The sequence below is a fragment of the Cyprinus carpio genome, unplaced genomic scaffold, assembly GCF_018340385.1.
Source record: "Cyprinus carpio isolate SPL01 unplaced genomic scaffold, ASM1834038v1 S000006762, whole genome shotgun sequence".
Taxonomy (NCBI): domain Eukaryota; kingdom Metazoa; phylum Chordata; class Actinopteri; order Cypriniformes; family Cyprinidae; genus Cyprinus; species Cyprinus carpio.
The window spans coordinates 138,131-156,146 of NW_024879359.1; the positions used below are offsets into that span (position 1 = coordinate 138,131).

The 18,016-nt window shown below is 37.3% G+C and overlaps 1 protein-coding gene across 2 annotated transcripts; it reads left to right on the plus strand.

The window, feature by feature from the left end:
- The first annotated feature begins 6,743 nt into the window (after nucleotides 1–6,743).
- On the plus strand, nucleotides 6,744–17,673 carry LOC109046046 (LIM/homeobox protein Lhx5). Of its 2 annotated transcripts, XM_042755987.1 has the most exons (7): nucleotides 6,744–6,931; nucleotides 7,034–7,301; nucleotides 9,469–9,692; nucleotides 11,999–12,276; nucleotides 15,302–15,467; nucleotides 16,783–17,018; nucleotides 17,065–17,673. In XM_042755987.1, the coding sequence occupies exons 1-7, from the start codon at nucleotides 6,922–6,924 to the stop codon at nucleotides 17,170–17,172; spliced, it is 1,290 nt and encodes a 429-aa protein (XP_042611921.1). In that variant the 5' UTR covers nucleotides 6,744–6,921; the 3' UTR covers nucleotides 17,173–17,673. The 2 variants fall into 2 exon arrangements, with proteins under 2 accessions (XP_042611921.1, XP_042611920.1); XM_042755986.1 differs by having other exon boundaries at nucleotides 6,747–6,931; nucleotides 16,783–17,673.
- The last annotated feature ends 343 nt before the right edge of the window (nucleotides 17,674–18,016 follow it).

Sequence of the window (18,016 nt, forward strand, 5' to 3'; positions counted from 1 at the left end):
CCCTTCACAAGCTCTTTCTTCCCTCCATCTCTGTACCTGACTCACTGTCATCCTTTTCACACATACCTCAAACATTTTCTTTCACACACGTACAAAAACTGTTTCTTTCTCACTCTTATTTTCTTGCTCATTTCCATCCTTCATTCTTTCCATCAGTCTGCCATTATTCCTGTGCCCTTCATTTTATCCTCTTATCTATCCTCATTCCGTCTTTCCTTCTCTGTTAGCATTGCCTGATTTTCATAATTTATGATTTATATATCAGTTTTCAGTTGTTTTTGCAACAGCCCTGTACTGTAAATAATGATTGTTAGATCAAGTAAAATATGTTATTCTACTTTCTACTAAAAAGTTCAGAGTATATTGTAATTAATTAGTTGAAACAACAAGTGTGTGTATGTGTGTGCGCGCACTGGTTTGGGTGGTTTATGAGGACACAAATGTGTATAATGACATGGGTATGACACAGGTATTACAAGATGAAGGTGGTTTATGTGAACACTTCCTGTGTCCCTGTAATTCAGAAGAGTGTTGTTGTTTTTTTGTTTTTGTTTTTTATCTAAAAATGCACAAAGTTTTCTGTGAGGGGTAGGTTTAGGTGTAGGGTTGGTGTATGGCGATAGACAATACAAAAGTTTGTAAAGTGTAAAAACCATTACACCTATGGAGAGTCCCCTTAACAACCAATACCAGTGTGTGTGTGTGTGTGTGTGTGTGTGTGTGTGTGTGTGTGTGTGTGTGTGAGTGTGTGTGTGTGTCTGTGTGTTAATAATACCTTGAAAAAGTTATCCATAAAAGAGGTTCATTGGAGCTTTTTGATTTGCAGTTGTTGTAGTTTTATTCCATCATCTCGCTTCTCTTATTCCTTCTCATCTTTGCTCTCTGTCCTGTCATCCTGCCATCCTCTTCCTCTGTCTCTCACCCTACTCCTCTCCATCATGTTAACAGTCAGAGCCATTTAACTAAATGGCACCTTCAGTCAGTCCATTAGTGTGTTATGGGTGTGGGTTGGGGCTCTGGCCATGGTGTCTGACCCAACACCCCCCCAACCTGCTCTGATTAATGGAGTATATGAGGGCAGAGGCAGAGTGCCCCCCTCCTCTTCACTCATTACCTCATTAAGATGGACCAAAGGCTGCAGGTAATCTCTCTCATCATGCCACAGTGACAGGGTCTGTACCCTATACACAAACACACACATCCTGCAGGCATGCAATTCAAATACTTTTATAAACACACACACACAAACACACACTGCTTTCATCCAGCTAGCACTACACTTTACAATCATACACATTGATTTAGATAACACACTATTCATGCATTTGCTCTCAGTAAGATTTTTTCAAAAATACTTTTATTTAGCAAGGATGCATTAAATCAAAAAAATACATGACATTAAAGACATTTATACTCTTAGAAAAGATTAACTAATGTGTCATGGTTTTTCAACAAAAATATTAAGCAGCATAACAGTATTCAACATTGATGAGAATTTGTTTCTTGAGCACCAAATCAGCATATTATGAATGACTTCTGAAGGATCATGTGACACTGAAGACTGGAGTAATGGCTGCTGAATTTCAGCTTTGCTGTTACAAGAATAATTACATTCCTAAAATGAAAAAGAAACATTTTAAAACTGTCATAAGATTTGACAATATTACTGTTTTGCTCGATTTTGATCAAATAAAAGCAAAACCTGTTTGAATTTCCCAGCACATTCTGCTAAACTTCTTATCATATTGCACAGAAAAGGGTCCGGTGAAGTAATATGGCTTTTCATAATGACATGAAGGTGACCTACATAATAACAGAAATTTTCATATTTGGGTGAACTATTTGTCGGTTAAATAGGGGGTCTTGCATTGTATTCCTGGCTTGGCTATAATTATATTAATAATTATATTAATATTTTGAGCATACTTTTTGATGCTTACATTGCAAAGTCATTAAATTAATCATTTATATACAGAAATTATTTTCTTAAGCTGAAACACTGAACTCTGAACTTTAGCTTAAATTTAGCATTGGTTTAAAATAATTGAATATTGTATTTACGTATAATATAATTTTTTAAAATTCTTATAAAAAATAATTGGTGGACCCTCTGCTTTAAGACATTTTCCCAAATTGTAAACTGTCAACCATACCAGTAACTGACAGTTCAGTTGCATTTTTGACCAGCTGGTTTCCACCCAACTCTAACTGTCTGGTGGCTGTTAATAAGTTTCTTGACGTTTCAGTGGCTGTGAGAGTGTGGAAAGTGTGAATGTCTGTGTGTATTTATACTCATCAGGACAGGGGTCTCACATTGGTGTCCTGAGGGTAGTTTGGGTGTTAATGGAGAGAGCTTTGATTAGAACAGATAAGTGAGATGGACAGGGCTGTCGATAAAAGGCCCTGAGAGAATGTGTGTGTGTGTGTCTGCACCTACTCCACTCAGACAGATCAGCTCTTCAGAGAAGTCTTACTCCACAGATATACAGTCTCATATGCATTCACATGTTTTTCTGTGTGAAAATTAGCACGCATGTGCATGCCTGTAAGAACCGGCCCCCCTTCACCACCCCACCCTGTGGTGTCCGGCTGTGTGATGGCTCCCCTGACAGGCAGCAGTAATGCCCTCTCTGATCTCTGTGAAATTGCCGGCCTGCTTTCAGCAGCTGAGGACTTGCTAGAGACAAACTGCCTTTTAATTCCCAGCGCCAGAGGTGAGAGAGAGGGAGGCCCCTGGGACAGCTACCAATCAACCATCCATCACACTGACCGACCCCCACAACCGCATCACGGCTCGCAGCCCCCTCCAGGCATACCCCAGCCATGCTGCCTGGGGAGTCATGTACCCCTTTGGTGGATGGATACAGGAAGCGGAGGGATGGGGAGGGGGTGGCGGTTACAAATCGAAATGCTTGAGATGCCTGTTCACCTCTTCTCCCTTCTCCTACCTTTCAAGACTAATGGCACTTTGGGCCGAGAGTGTGTCTGTCTGCCTGCCTGTGTGTGCGGTGGACTTGGTGGATTGTGGTACAGTGTAGAAAACATGCTGAGATGGCTTGGCCCCTCCAGGCTAGTTCTAGCAGTGAGAATGAAGGTCTGTGCAGGAGAAGTAGAGGTGTGCCACTCACTGCAATGTCTCCAGGGAGACGTGTTTTGAGTGGAGCTCATTTCAAAAGTGTGTACGTTCGTGTCTCTCCTGTCCTTTTGTCTATTTACTTTACACTTTTCCCTTCGTGTATCTTTTGCTTTGAGGAAGTTTGATTATTTTTTAATATTATTAAGTATTTTAATATTTAATTTTATTAAGATTATTCATATTTAAAATAATATAATTTATTAATATTATTTAGATCATTCTCTGTATTTTTCAGAATTCATAAAATTGAGAGACCTAATTTTGGAATAAACGTAAAATGAATTCAAGAAATGAAGTTCACTGAATAGTTTTGAAGCATTTTTTTTTTCTAGTTCCCCACATCTGAAAACCTTTTTCCCCTACTACAAAGAGCCTGAATAAAGGTTTTTGAAAGAATCTTTTTTTTTTTCTAGTTTCGAAAAACCTTTTTCGGTGAACCATTTAAAATACAATTTTTGTCTGAGTGTGAAGAACTTTTTCCAAACTAAGAACATAAGAGCCTTTTGTGCAATGGAAAAGGTTCCATGGATGATTTCTTCATGCCACTGATGCTGTATGAAGAACCTTAATTTCGTGTATGTACAAAGTTTCTTTAAAATAATGCAACTTAAGAACGTTTTTTTACTTAACTGGTGTGACTTGTTGAAAAACCATTTTATCCTAATGGAATAAAGAACATACTACAAAAAAGCCGTTTTTAATGGTTTAATGAAAAGGTTCCATGGAATGATATTTGTAGAAAATTTTTTGTAAATGTCTTTTTGTAACCCACTGATGCAAACAAGAACACTATAATTTTTAGAGTGTACCTGTATATTAAAAAAAAAAAAAAAAAAAAAAAAAAAAAAAACAGTTAACTTTATGGAACCAATGCAGATGTCTACTTTAAGACGGTATCTTGTCGTTATTTCTTACTAACTGGTCACCTCTCTACTGGTGACTTGTTTATTGAAAGTCACAAAACATATCGTGGATATAGATAACATATCGATCTATTGGTTAATATATATCAGCCCATATTGTATGTACACACATATATATATGTGAATGCAAAAGTATATATATACGCATAATATAATATATTACTTATATATATTTGTGGTACTCTCCAATTCATTTCTCTTCAAGTTAACCCAACTATGACGACTTCCGCTGCTGAGAAACCCAGAAATGTGAAAAAGGTCCATTAGTCACTCCGAACACAAATCCCTCCCGCTGTTTTCAGCACCCTGGACAGTTCCTGTGTCTACAGTACACAGGTGCCTTTGCGCGTTCCACTAGCGTTTGTTTGTATTGCAGACCTTAGGCCCTTTCTCTAGGTTCATATCATTGTAGCCTGTTGATTAGACGTAGATGAATGGGCTCTCAATAACCGTTTCCAATCCCATATATTAGCTTTCCCAAGCAACAAATGATAACGCGTGTTTCATTTATGATGCAAGTGGGTAGGTTCTGTGTCATATAAAGTCAGCTTTTAATAAATTGTTGCGTGTCTATACTTTTGCATTCACATAGTTTTGGGTGCATATGTGTGTACACACAAGCTGTGGGCTGATTCGCTATTTAACCAAAAAGACACGACAAGGTTAGGCCAGTCTGTTAATGGCTCTTCTGTCAGGGCGATTGTAAACAGATGGCACCTTTAATTTTAGCATTAAGCTATTTAAAAATATGCAAATGACTGGAAGTAGCCCAGGCGTGCATTTCACTCATATTTGCTTATTCGCGGTGGGTAACGTCAGGGGGAAAACTGAGGATTTCTTAAATGAGAAGTCAACAAAACAATACTTAGTGAGAAAATAAATAGCGTGCGTCACGAAGGGATTAGAAATGTAAGCGAAGCCAAACTCGCTGCCGTTGTTGCCTGCCAAGAACAGCGGGGGTCCCGAAACTCGCCCTTGGCTCTCCTTTTCTCCAGCATGCAGCCCACCGGCATCCCCTGACTCCAAATATTACCAAATGCTGTTTAGTCATTGCTTAAGCCCTGCATGTTGTAAAAGGATTATTAATTTCAGGGGATGATCAGATAGATAGATAGATAGATAGATAGATAGATAGATAGATAGATAGATAGATAAAAAAAAAAAAAAAAAAAAAAAAAAAAAAAAAGATTCTTTATTTATTTAAACTAATAAAACCAATATATGCATAACCCATAATACAAAATATTTTAAAATTTTTTTTATTATTATTATAAAAAAAGATGATGATGATGGATATTCAATTGATATTTATTATAATTATTAATCCTATATTTCTATTATTATTATTAGATTTTTTTTTAAAAAAATTTAATAGTCCCGACTATTTTATTTAACAATGCACAGAGCATTGGGTTACGGTGTTTGCGTTCGCTTTCTAATCCCATACACTAACACAACTGTAAACTACGTGCTATTGTTTACATGCGGAGAGGGAAGCGGGTAGATAGACCACGGGTGGCCTGATCCGGATTTATTCCAGTGATCAGACATGCCTGTGGCTTTCAGAACCCGTGAAAACACAGCTCTCTGACAATATGCCGCAATGATATTACCCCGCACAATATTTAATGCTAATGCACAAGGAAATGTGGGTTCAAATATCATTATCTAACGATAATAAATAAAATCGTACGCTGCTATTTTAGTTGTTTTCCTTTTGATTAATGAATTCAGTTATATCTTTGGAATTTCGTGTGGACATACACGCACCAGAATAGCTGTAAAAAAAATGAAAAGGTTTACATTTTCAATATAGCCTACTATATTTAATATAATGTCCACTAAATGTTAAAAAGCTGCTAAAGGTTGTAAATTCAGTCTCTAATTCACTAGAATAAAAAATTAGAGTGTACGTAATGTTTGCATTTCCACAGCTAACAAAATGATTACCTGGTTAAATATTTAAAATCCCTTCGATTTGAGGCTACTTTGTCAAAAACCGCTGGGCGATCCGGTACTCGCTATTGATGCGAGCCAGTATCTTAATCCAGTGCATTTCCCTGTAAATAGCTTTATGCATGAGAAAAGAACGGGATCCCCCACAGCGCGCATAGATCATTCCTTCAGAATTAAGACGCAGTGATGGCTATTTGGATTTTCTACACTTATTTGCTTTAGACATAATGCAAAAGACGTGCACACTTAAATAGCATCTATAAATGTTTAGAAATATCGACGTTTCTAAGTTAATTACCTTGTGGTAGCCACTGCCACTAGATTTTCAGTCGCAAATTAATTATACAGAAAACAATTGAGTCATTATCGTCTTTAAAAAAAAAAAATAATCTCAAAGGTCTATGAAGAAATCGAACAGCGTCTCCCAGTCCAAATGTGCTGTCCAGGATCCAGGTCTAATGAGGCCAAAAACGCAAGCCTTCTAACTACACGTTCACATTTTTTGATTTTACTGGTCGAGTCCAAATTCGGTAGAAAAAAAAATAGCACAACGATAAAATAATTCGCTTTACTACCATCAGCCCTTATTGACGTTTTACCAAACCCCAGGTAGAACTTTGGAAGCTATCTGAGAGTACCAATATTTAAACCCGTTGCCATGGCGACTTGTCCACGATTGGCCACCGCGGCGTAAGTACAAGAAAAACGTCATCAAATCTGAACACGGATGCGAGAGGCTCCCGCGAACTAGAACAGAGTGATGCAAAAAGTGTCGGTGAGGTGAGTGGACACAAGCAGGTGGATGAAGAGCACAAAACAAAACCAAGAGGAAACCTTGGAGAAGCCTTTTTGTTAGCAAACTCTCTGCAACGAATATATTTATTTTCTGATGCCATGGATTTCTAGATGCCGACAGGTATGATGCATAACAATCACGTCCGGAGTGTTTACCTCTAGGCGTGTTGGAGACTTATTCTCAAGACGGAACATTTGCTCTGCTGTTGCCTCCCTCTCCAAGAAGCCAAGACGTTGCTCCGCACCGATTCGTGTGGCCCCAATCCGAGGCGCGGTGCCCGTTTGGGAAGGTCGGCTCTCGGTTCCCTCCAGGGCGGAATGATGGTGCACTGCGCGGGGTGCGAGAGGCCCATTCTCGATCGGTTCCTCTTAAACGTCCTCGACCGCGCATGGCACGCCAAGTGTGTACAGTGCTGCGAGTGTAACTGCAACCTAACCGAAAAATGTTTCTCCAGGGATGGAAAGCTCTATTGCAAAATTGACTTTTTCAGGTAAGATCTGAAGCTGCTTGCATTTGGGTTGCCTCACCTCGTCAAACTTCTGGACTAATCCTCATTTGAAGAATGTGTCATGTAGGATTTACATACCCTTGTTTTCCTCTTATGTGGATGAGGCTCGATTTGTGGATTAACCTGCCTAAAATATGTAATGTACTGTTAAACCTTTGATCCTCCGTCGTTCATTAATAGCTTTTGATTGGTGAGCCATTCATTGCTTATTGTATTCACACGCTTTCGGAATGAGAATTCTTCTTGAAGTCCCTTCTTTTTTTTTCTTTTTTTTGCACATGATTGTGGGGAAAATGTCTGTTAGTGAAGTAATTGTTTATTATACTCGAAAACATGTTATTTTGCGCATTATTACTATAATGCATTTGAACACTGATAGGCAATTCACTGGATTACTAATACTAAACGTAGACGGCTGTGTTTTTTCTAATTCATCCAGAAATATAAACGAAAATTCCAGCGATAGGATTTCTTTTTAATATAGGAAATATATAATTTACATTTACTTGACCTCCAAATTGACAAATCAAATCGCCATATTATTTGTTTTGTTATTAATTCAGAAAGGTTTTGGAAAAAGAAACGTTTAAAAGTTAATTTCATTAGTCTCGTTGAAATATTATAAACAGCAGCCTAGTTAAGTCACTAAATAAACGAATTTCTTTAAATAAATTATTTAAAAAAAAAGTAAATAAAAAATTTGCACTAAATTCCAAAAAGATTAGAACACTAAACAACACAGTCTCAAAACACCTGTGTTGCGTACCTGTAATGATATTGTTGTAGTCTCAGAACAGGCCGCTCATTTATCTTTATTAGTCATTGTATCGCTCAGTGTGTTCTGTCAGGTTTTCTTCTAGTTTACATTTCTCTGAGCTGTTTAATGTCATCCAGTGTTTAAGCTTTCATATGTGCCATTGTTATCCCAAACGGCCTTGACCATCACGTTCTATGGGGCCCATCCAGCTCTGCGCTTCAGTGTGGAGCCATTAGTGGGGCGAAACAGTAATCACCCGTAATGCGTCCATTTGTTGTGTAAGTAGTGTTATGGCCTTTCACTGGGAGAGATGCATTTGAAAAGCGCGAGAGCGACTCGATACCATAACAAATGGGGGAAGATTTAGTACATTAGTGTTAAAATAAACCCGAGGGGAGAAACAGAAGGGAGTAGTGCGCTTGACGTGCCTTACAACCAAGACCGGCCTGTATACCTGGTCTTTCCCGTCTCATTGTCATTGAAATATGAATTGAACAAACTACACGAACTCTGTATTATTTCGGCCTCTAATTCGAGAAAAAAACAGTGAAGGAGCAGATTAACAAATCAGAAAAGGAACAACCACCTGTAATTGGCGGATTGTTTCAATTCACATGATTAATGGATAAATATAAGAAAATCGAAAATCAGGTTTTGTATTTGTAGATGAAAAACACTTTAGTTCAATTTTTATTTCAACGACAATTTTTCTTAATCCCACAATATCACTTCATGTAGACTAGAGCATGTCGACTTTACCTTGAGCATACTACCAAATTTCTTCAGAAATATGGAATGGTTTATGAAAATGCTAATGTCTGTTATAAATATTAAAGATTTTTTTTCATATTAATGATTTAAAATTATTTTGTTAAAGTATAGCCTACATAATAATTATTATTTTAAAAGAATATAATTTTCGAACCACTAAACCATGTCAGCTGACAGAGTGAAAATCATGTGTGCGTGATCCACCAATAATTTTAGTGACATACGACAACGTTTTGTAAGATATACAGAATTCACTATTTACTTACTGGACGTTATACAAAATTCACACAATACTACACACAAGCACTTAAAGAGATAGGCGTACTTGGAATGGAAAATAAATTGCTGAATGCTTTTCTGTATTCAGTATGGTCCTTTACAGTCCCCGGTGGAGTGTCTGTAAAATAAACAATTATTGGCACAGCATGTAGTAGCTACTGGAGAGTAATATCATCAATGTCCATGTCGTAATCTTTGTGTTGACCATTAGACTTAACATGCTGCGGTTATTCATATATATATATATATATATATATATATAATATATATATATATATATATATAATATATATTATATATTTATATATATATTATATATCTCTATTGTGTGTTTCTCTGCAGGCGTTTTGGTACAAAATGTGCGGGCTGCTTGCAGGGCATTTCGCCCAGCGACCTCGTGCGAAGAGCGCGCAGCAAGGTGTTCCATCTGAACTGTTTCACGTGCATGGTGTGCAACAAACAGCTGTCCACGGGCGAGGAGCTCTACGTCATCGACGAAAACAAATTTGTGTGTAAAGAGGACTACACGAGCGCGAGCGCTATCAAAGAGGTCAATTTAAATTCAGGTGAGAACGACGACTGGAGCTGTGCGTTTAAGAATTGTGTGTGTGTGTGTGTTAATGTGTGTGTGTGTGTGTGTGTGTGTGTGTGTGTGTGTGGTGTGGTTTGGGGGGGGGGGGGTTCCATCTCTCTGAGAGAATCTATCTCAGTTGTGTGAATTAAGGGTTAATGACATGGCGCTCATTTTTATCTTTTTCAAAATTACATTAAAAATCATATAAAATGACTTGATTAACATTATTTCTATTGTTATTTAGTTTTAAAAAGCAAGAAAGCAGTTCCTTTTAAAACATGAATAATGGTTATATATCAATGTCAGTATGGCATGACCAGCATGCAGGAAGCCATGTTGTTGTCATGTGATATGAACTCTTTAAAACAGAGAGAACACCCTCATAACTGTGTCAAGGTCATTGTATTCATTTTGACCTTTTTAATAAAATCCTTAAAACTGGAAATTCATAAAGAAGTAGAAGAAAAAATAACTATATTTGAAAATAACGATTAAGTGTCCAAGAACAATATTTAGACATTTTTACTTGATTAGTTATACCATATGACATTCAATAAATAAAATATTTTTTGTACAAAACTGTATACTATATATATATATATATATATATATATATATATATATATATATATCTTATATATATATATATATATATATATATTTTTTTTTTTTTTTTTTTTTTTTTTTTTTAAAGAACACGAATACAAACGATTATATTTCTAAAAACTTTGCACGTTTTAAACTAGATAGCCTATTAAGATTTCTTAAAATGAATCTATTCCTGTTATTAACCTTTCGTTTTTCATTCAAATAAAGCAATACACATTTTCATTTTTAAGACATTTTAATTTGTGTGTTTGTTTGTCGCCTACTCATTATATATTGTCTAACGTGCTCTATAGGTATCTTTCTAAGATGTAAATGCACAATAACAGAGCTTCAGTGTTGTATTCAAATGTAAAATCCATTGAAAGAAAACGACTAGCCCGATTCAGAGGTGTGTTGGTTCACTATTTACTCGTGTCCCCGTGACTGTGATGCTCGCGAGTGTTCAGAACCACGGACAGGCTGTTTATTTTCCAACACACAGATGACATCATTATCGCCTCCACTTGTGGGTCAGTGCTTGTCAAATTAATTTAACAGCGACTGAGTGCTTCGTCCAGTCGCTTTAAAAGGGACGTACAACACTCAGTTTCATTAATGCAGCAAATGGTCTTTTGAAATTTGTGGCGTGCTATTTTTACAGTAATCCTGATTTTGAATGACTTGTACAAATGCATATTTGTAAGAAAAAAAAAATCCAGCCAAGGCCACTATAAGAATAAATCTCACTTATTTTAGAATTTCAATACAAGAGTAAACAAGACCTTTTTGTAATATGATGTCATGATAGTCCATGTCCGTGAATATGATTCAGTAAATCCATTTTTCACTGCATGCTGAGGACTCTTTTTGGTTTAGTGTTGTCCACCTATGGAGAAGTGTCCATAACTCATTCTCCTCAGCCCATGCGTGCTTGTCAGATAAACGTCTGTAGTCATATATTCGCGCTTCTCAGACAATGACAAGCTGTTATCAAGCACAGCAGCCTGTCCCAAGAGACAACCAGACTTAATTCCTCCGATATTTTGCAGAAGTGATTCACGTTTAGACCTCTGTTTGCTTTCTCATGTTTCTTTGGCTTTCTTTCTTATTTATATTTTTATTAATAATTTATTTATTTATTTTTTGGTCTGTCCTTTTAAAGCCAGAAGGCCTCAATATTTGATGATCCTGCTTAAAACCCACATTTTCAGCGTGATTCATTTTCAAACTTTCTTACACACAAATTTTGTAATATATCAAATAAAATTAGTTTACAGCCAATTTAAATGTGTGTAAACGAATCCCTAGTAGTAGAGTTTTACTTGCTCAAAAAAAGTTATCCCATGTCTCACACCAAATTTAATTCAAAACACACATGTACACACACAAATTAAGGCCATTTGTTTATGCTAATCTGTGTGGGTCCAGAAAAGTACAAACCTGCACGTCTGGTCAGCCATGATATTTCTATTTTTTAATCATGTAGATTAAATGTTTAACTGATGTTCTATATCAAATTAAACAAATGAGCTTGCCGATTCAGATGATGTAGTTGTATTATTTAACATCCATTAATATAGTCACACATCACATTATAAGATGAGGTGTAAGGGGATAGTGACAGAATATTATAGTGAACAGTGAAGAAGGAAAAAAAATGTTATGCAATGAATCTATTACGTTCCTCATTTGTCCTTTATCGTACTTCAGTGTCATCGTGTACAGACCGGAGTTTATCGCCTGATCTTCCGGATCCGATCCAGGACGACACGAAGGAGACGGACAATTCCACATCCTCAGATAAGGACACTAACAACAACGAGAACGAGGAGCAAAACTCGTGCACGAAGCGGCGTGGCCCGCGCACCACCATCAAGGCCAAACAGCTCGAGACTCTGAAAGCAGCGTTCGTGGCGACGCCAAAGCCCACGCGACACATCCGCGAGCAGCTCGCGCAGGAGACAGGCCTCAACATGCGAGTCATACAGGCAAGAATAAACTTGGATTTATTCATTTGGGCAATTCCACGATAATCAATTCTGAAAAGTCATTTTATAGGCTATCAACATTTCTTTAAGATTTTAAACATTCTATACAAGCATTCACCTCGAGCTAAATTAAATATGCTTATATTATATGTAGGCCTATAGGATTATAATTTTTTAAATAGCAGTCACAGAGTAACAACCACTGCTGTCCTAGAGATCAAGGTCATGACACTAATGTGTTTATTAGAGAGGAATTTTAATGCTGATGTTTCATCCAAAGTTGTAAATAATCAGTTGCATTGCACAAAATCATTGTTTGACAAGGCCGACATTTGAAGTTCATGCTCCTACTGACAAACCTTACAAAATATATGGAAGCGAAACAAGGGGGCACTTTTAACTTCTTCTGGAAGTTCATCATGAAAGAATAGTAGTTATTCGTATAATAATATAACAGGTAATGAGAAAGTTATGTATAAATTATGTCAAAATGCAAATATATGTTGAAATTGTCACAGCTGTAAAGCAGTTAATTAAAGTCGTTAATGGATTTTATCAGGTAGTAGGCCCTGAACAAAAAAAAAGATAAATGTCAGTTACATGATAGGCTTGTCAGTTCCTGCTGAGAAAATATGAACGTGAAAGACGGTCTGTTCTGACAGCAATTACAGCCTACAGTTTCTACTAAATTTAAGAACTTTCTGTGTACAAATTCCTCAACTAATTTATGAGGTAGAACTTAATTGGAGAGGTGTTGGTTGACAAACACAACCATGCTGTAAAGTCCAGGTAAAGATCAACACCATAAGTGAGAAGGAGAGTTTTCCACCAGTTTTCAGTGAAGCATACCAAAGGTATTTAGTCCTGAAACATTTAGCCTAGTAATTTCAACATATTATGAAAATATTACAATTTAGGAGATTTGTGGAAAGGATGACTTGATTATAAATCTAAAGAAATTCAGCAAAATATTCAGCAAAAATACAATATGTTAATCTATCTTAATATGGATTTATCCTCAGGTCCATATAAAACTAAAAAAGCAAAATGAACAGCAAAAGGAATTCTTGATTCTTGATCTCTGATGACTACAGTTATCCTGGGTTATATCTGTGAACTCAAGCACGCAGCTCATAATGTGTCACTGTCATCATCAAGAATTCGCAACCCTCTCTGAATCCCAGCAAGGCTCAGTGCTTTGTTTCTGAGCCAAAATGGAGAAGGCCTTTGCCACACGTCCCCGTTCATTTGTTATGTGTTAAATGAGGATTGCGCTCTGCGCGGGGAGCCCTCCGGAGCCATGCCGGTTCAGCAGCATGTGTGTGTAATCCCTAAGCAACGCTCACTCAGGAGGAGGCAAAACATTTCCATAAAAATGTTCCAAACAGTTAGCCGATTGTTCTCAATAAGCAGGTGTTGCCTTTGCTGAGCATGGAGAGGAATGCTTAAGTGGTTTTAGGTAAAGAACATGTATTGTCTCTCTAATATAGTCTCTCTCACTTTCTGTTTTTCTCTTTTGTACATGGCAGGATTGTGCCTCCAGTGCAGACTAACTGTTGTAAGCATATATTATTTAGTGGCAATGCAGATTCAGGCATGAATGTGTTACATTGTACCATTATGCGTAACAATGTCACCTTATGTCAGACATTTTCACATCATCCTCTGCTCTTTGTTTCCGTGCAAGCAGTTTATATGACACCAGTGTGAAAAACGGCCCTTGTGGTGTTTGTTGAAGTATACGGTTGTGATTCTTTTGACTAGAAGGTTATATTTGAGTTCCACCAGCACAGTGGTATGTCAAATTGCCTTGGTCTTACTAAAAGATTGAAACTTTGTTTGACAGTGATGAGTCTGATATTGCATCTGTCACACACTGTTATATTAGGTCTATTTGTAATGAGCTGGCGGCTCATGATGAAACGATACTTGTCAGCATATATACCTGCTGATATCTTTAGAACAGTGTGTGTAATTTTAAAGAGGCTAACTTTGGTAAATATTTCATACTGCTCCATTCAAACTCTTGGTATTTGGTTAATTTGGTCACATTATTATCTATATAAATTAGGGATGCACAATATATATCGGCACTATATTAATGCGCATTTCGTCCGTAAAGCCGGTTCTGTAATCAGCGATAAATCTCTACACATGTGTGCTTTCACGTGGAGCAGCATTTACTACACAGAGCCATTGTTCACTGACAAGCTGCGCAAAACCACAATCCATATTTTGTGCATGTTTTGTGCAGTTTGTCAGTAAACAACGGCTCTGTGTAGTAAATTCTGCTCCACGTGAAGGCATGCACGTGTAGAAATTTACTGCTGATTACAGAAAATTAACTGACAATATTCAATGTTTCTTCAAGCAGATGTGCTGCTGCTAATACCGTTAATTCGGATGACCTTTGTATGTTTCTCCAACCAGATGTGCTGCTAATACCGGTAAAACAACAAGAGTGTTGATAGTAAATCACTAGGAGTAGCTGGTTTTCTTTTAGTTTTTGTATGTACTGTATGTTATATAAACATTAAACGCTTAAATTCCTTTTGCAATGGCTAGACAAATTTAACCCTTAAGGAAAAATCTGTTATTATTTATTCACTTTAATGTTGTTCCAAACCTGTATGATTAACTTTCCTCTGCAAAACACAAAAGAAGATATTTTGAAAAATATTTTTGGCTATTCACAGGGTCAAAGTTGTTTGGACCCCATTTATGTTCATTGTGTAGACAAAAACAGTTCTTCAAAATATATTTTGTGATTTGTCTTCTTTTGTGAAGAAAGTCCCTTTAACAAGCATTAGACAAGTCATAATGAAAGTAAATATCTTGTTTAGTTGTTGTACGTGGCATAATTACAATCTAAACCGTCAGGTCACCTGGACAGGTGTGGAAAATGACCCGTTTTCTAATTGGATAATCAGAAGAATGTGAAATGTACAAACATGTGAGGTAGCTCTCATCTCACGTACCTCTGTAGTGTAATTACATAGTATATAATTGTGGCTTTGCCCTGTAGGTGTGGTTTCAAAATCGGCGGTCTAAAGAACGCAGAATGAAGCAGCTCAGCGTTCTGGGTGCTCGACGACACGCTTTCTTCAGGGGACCACGTAGAATGAGGCCACTCGGAGGAAGACTAGAGGATCCTGACATAATGGGCCCTGGAGGATACAGCTACTATGGAGGTACATTAACACAAAGAATGTTCTTTCTGACAAAACACACATTTACACACAATAATACATGCTGTCTCTCACTCACATGCCCTGTATCTTTCAAGGCTTTTCTCTTACCTGAAAGCACAAAGACTCTTACAAGCAGTTTCTCTCCTGGTATTAAGATACAGGACTTCAGCATTGCCATCATTCGTCGGAGCTTTAACACTAGGCCAAAAACTATGATTATGTCATCAGAGCAGAAAATAAGAAATATAACACTTGCATCCAATAGAGTTCATTGGAGAACTCTGCAGAGAAATCTGATTAACCAGACCCTGAAAGTGATAAATTATGTCTGTTACCTTTTGCTCGACATTCCAGCTTGGTCTCTTTGATTGGATTTAGCACACTTCTGGTGTCTGACATGCTAACAGGTGTTTGGCAGAGATGCGAGCAGTGATTTCATTTCTGTAATGAGTGAACATAGCAATACAAATCAGAATACGGACACCAACCATTCTACAAATAATTGAAAAAGTGCATATTTAAAATCCTTCAAAAAAAAAAAAAAGCATACATTTCCAGCTTTTAGAACATGGAAACAGATAGACATCGTGATCTCTAGAGGTCTGGCATTGATGATTTGACTATCTATCACTCAGCGAGCAAGTGGTGTTTCTTTATAGTAAAATGTCTGTCGATGATTGATTAGCACATTAAAGTATCACAACTGCAGGAAAAAAATAATGGAATTGGGGAGGAATGTTAATGACTTTCTGTAGCACTAATTATATAGGCCAGTCGCAAAGGTATGACGGAGTGAGAGGATGGATATGAGAGTAAAAATGAAGAAACATGCCTCTGCACTCTCCTACGATTTCCACATTTATGTCCTTTTTCCTCACCTTTCATTTGAGTATTTCATTTATGAGCGCTTCTTATTCATCAACATTGTCTTTGTTGCACTCTTGTAATAACATTTTTTGGTCATAGCCAAACTATTCTGACACATTGTCTTGAAAAATGAGAAAAACATGAAATTGGGCATCAAATGAAAGTATTAGTCATTGTGAGTTAATTAAATGTCACGTACACTGATTTTTCGAAATGGTAAACAAAACAGATCATTGTAGTACATTTTACAAGAATATACTATTTCAGTTTTTCTACTTCAAAATTTCGCATTTAATTTAAGGTGTTACTTGCCATTTTGTTTAATTACTAACTATTTTTGAGTGAAAACTGTTTCTATATCAATTTTTTCTTCAGTGTACTCAACCCCAAAAGCACTTTTTCTTTTAAATATCAACAGCATTACTGATTGCTCTATTTTTCTCTTCAGAATACCAAGGCGACTATTACGGGCCAGTGGTCAACTACGATTTCTTCCCTCACGGACCCCCTTCCTCACAGGCGCAGTCTCCAGCCGAGTCCCCGTACCTCCTCAGCTCAGGTTCAGGAGCCCTGGAGGGTGGCCCAGTCTCTGCTCTCCACCCCTCAGACGACCAAAGGTTCACGGACATGATCTCTCACGCAGATACCCCCAGTCCTGAGCCAGGCATGACTGGACCTCTCCATCCTAATCCACAGGGGGAGGGTGGATTCACAGGGGGTCCGAGTCCACCCTTCCCCCTGGCCAACAACACCAGTTACAGCGGCCCCATGTCCCATCCTGGTCAAGAGATGGGGGAGAACACTGTTTGGTAGGACAGAGAGACAGGAAAGACTCTGAACTATGAACACAGAGGGAATTCCATCCTAACTGGTCTACCTTAGTGCTATAGGTTACTGAGGGAGGGTTTATTGGCTGGTCATGGACCAGAACGAACCAATATTTGGACCATAAACCTGAAAGGTGGAAAGACATCAAGTGCAAATGACCCTCTCTTGCAGCTTAGGTTCTACTGTCAAGGGATGTGTATTGTCACTGGTCATCATGACCAATCACACTGGTTTGATTCCGTTGATATGGTTTCCTGAGTTCAATACTATTATTGCGACAATAGCTCAGATGTTCATCCAAGGGGTTTTCTACTGCATTTGATGGTCAGAAGTGAGCTAGTACTTAAAGGTAAATTCATTTTCATGGTTTCGTTGGCTTTAGTTCCTTCCTTTTCCGAGATACTGAGGCTTAATGTTTTCTGTTCTGTCTTAAAACTGGTCCATTTGTAACATATTTGGTTCATTCATTAACTGCTGAATTGGTTCATTAAACATTTCAATGAACACACAGTATACCTGTGTTCTGATTAATCTATGCCTGTCAAAATACACTTTGGGTTAATCAAATATCTGATATGTAATTGGACTTACAGGTACACTGAATCAAAAATTATAACGTTTCAGAGGGAAAAAGTTATTTTTAGTTCAAGCATAACTGATAACCCTACAGTGGTCAAATTGACCCAAGAGTCACAATTTGCACTCCAGCAACTGAACTTCAATTTTTAATTTTAGTATACAAGACGTCATTAAGTTCTCTGTAAATCTCTGTTAAAGGCTTACCAGGGTAAAAATAACCCTCAAACGGCAAAGAAAAGTTCCATAAACATTAGGTTGACTATAAGAGGTAAATG

Excerpts from the sequence above, each read along its gene's own strand:
- LOC109046046 (XM_042755986.1), top strand. Across the intron at positions 9,693-11,998 it reads AGAGGTCAATTTAAATTCAG|TGTCATCGTGTACAGACCGG; the intron begins GTGAGAACGACG and ends ATCGTACTTCAG. Across the intron at positions 15,468-16,782 it reads AGGATACAGCTACTATGGAG|AATACCAAGGCGACTATTAC; the intron begins GTACATTAACAC and ends TTTTCTCTTCAG.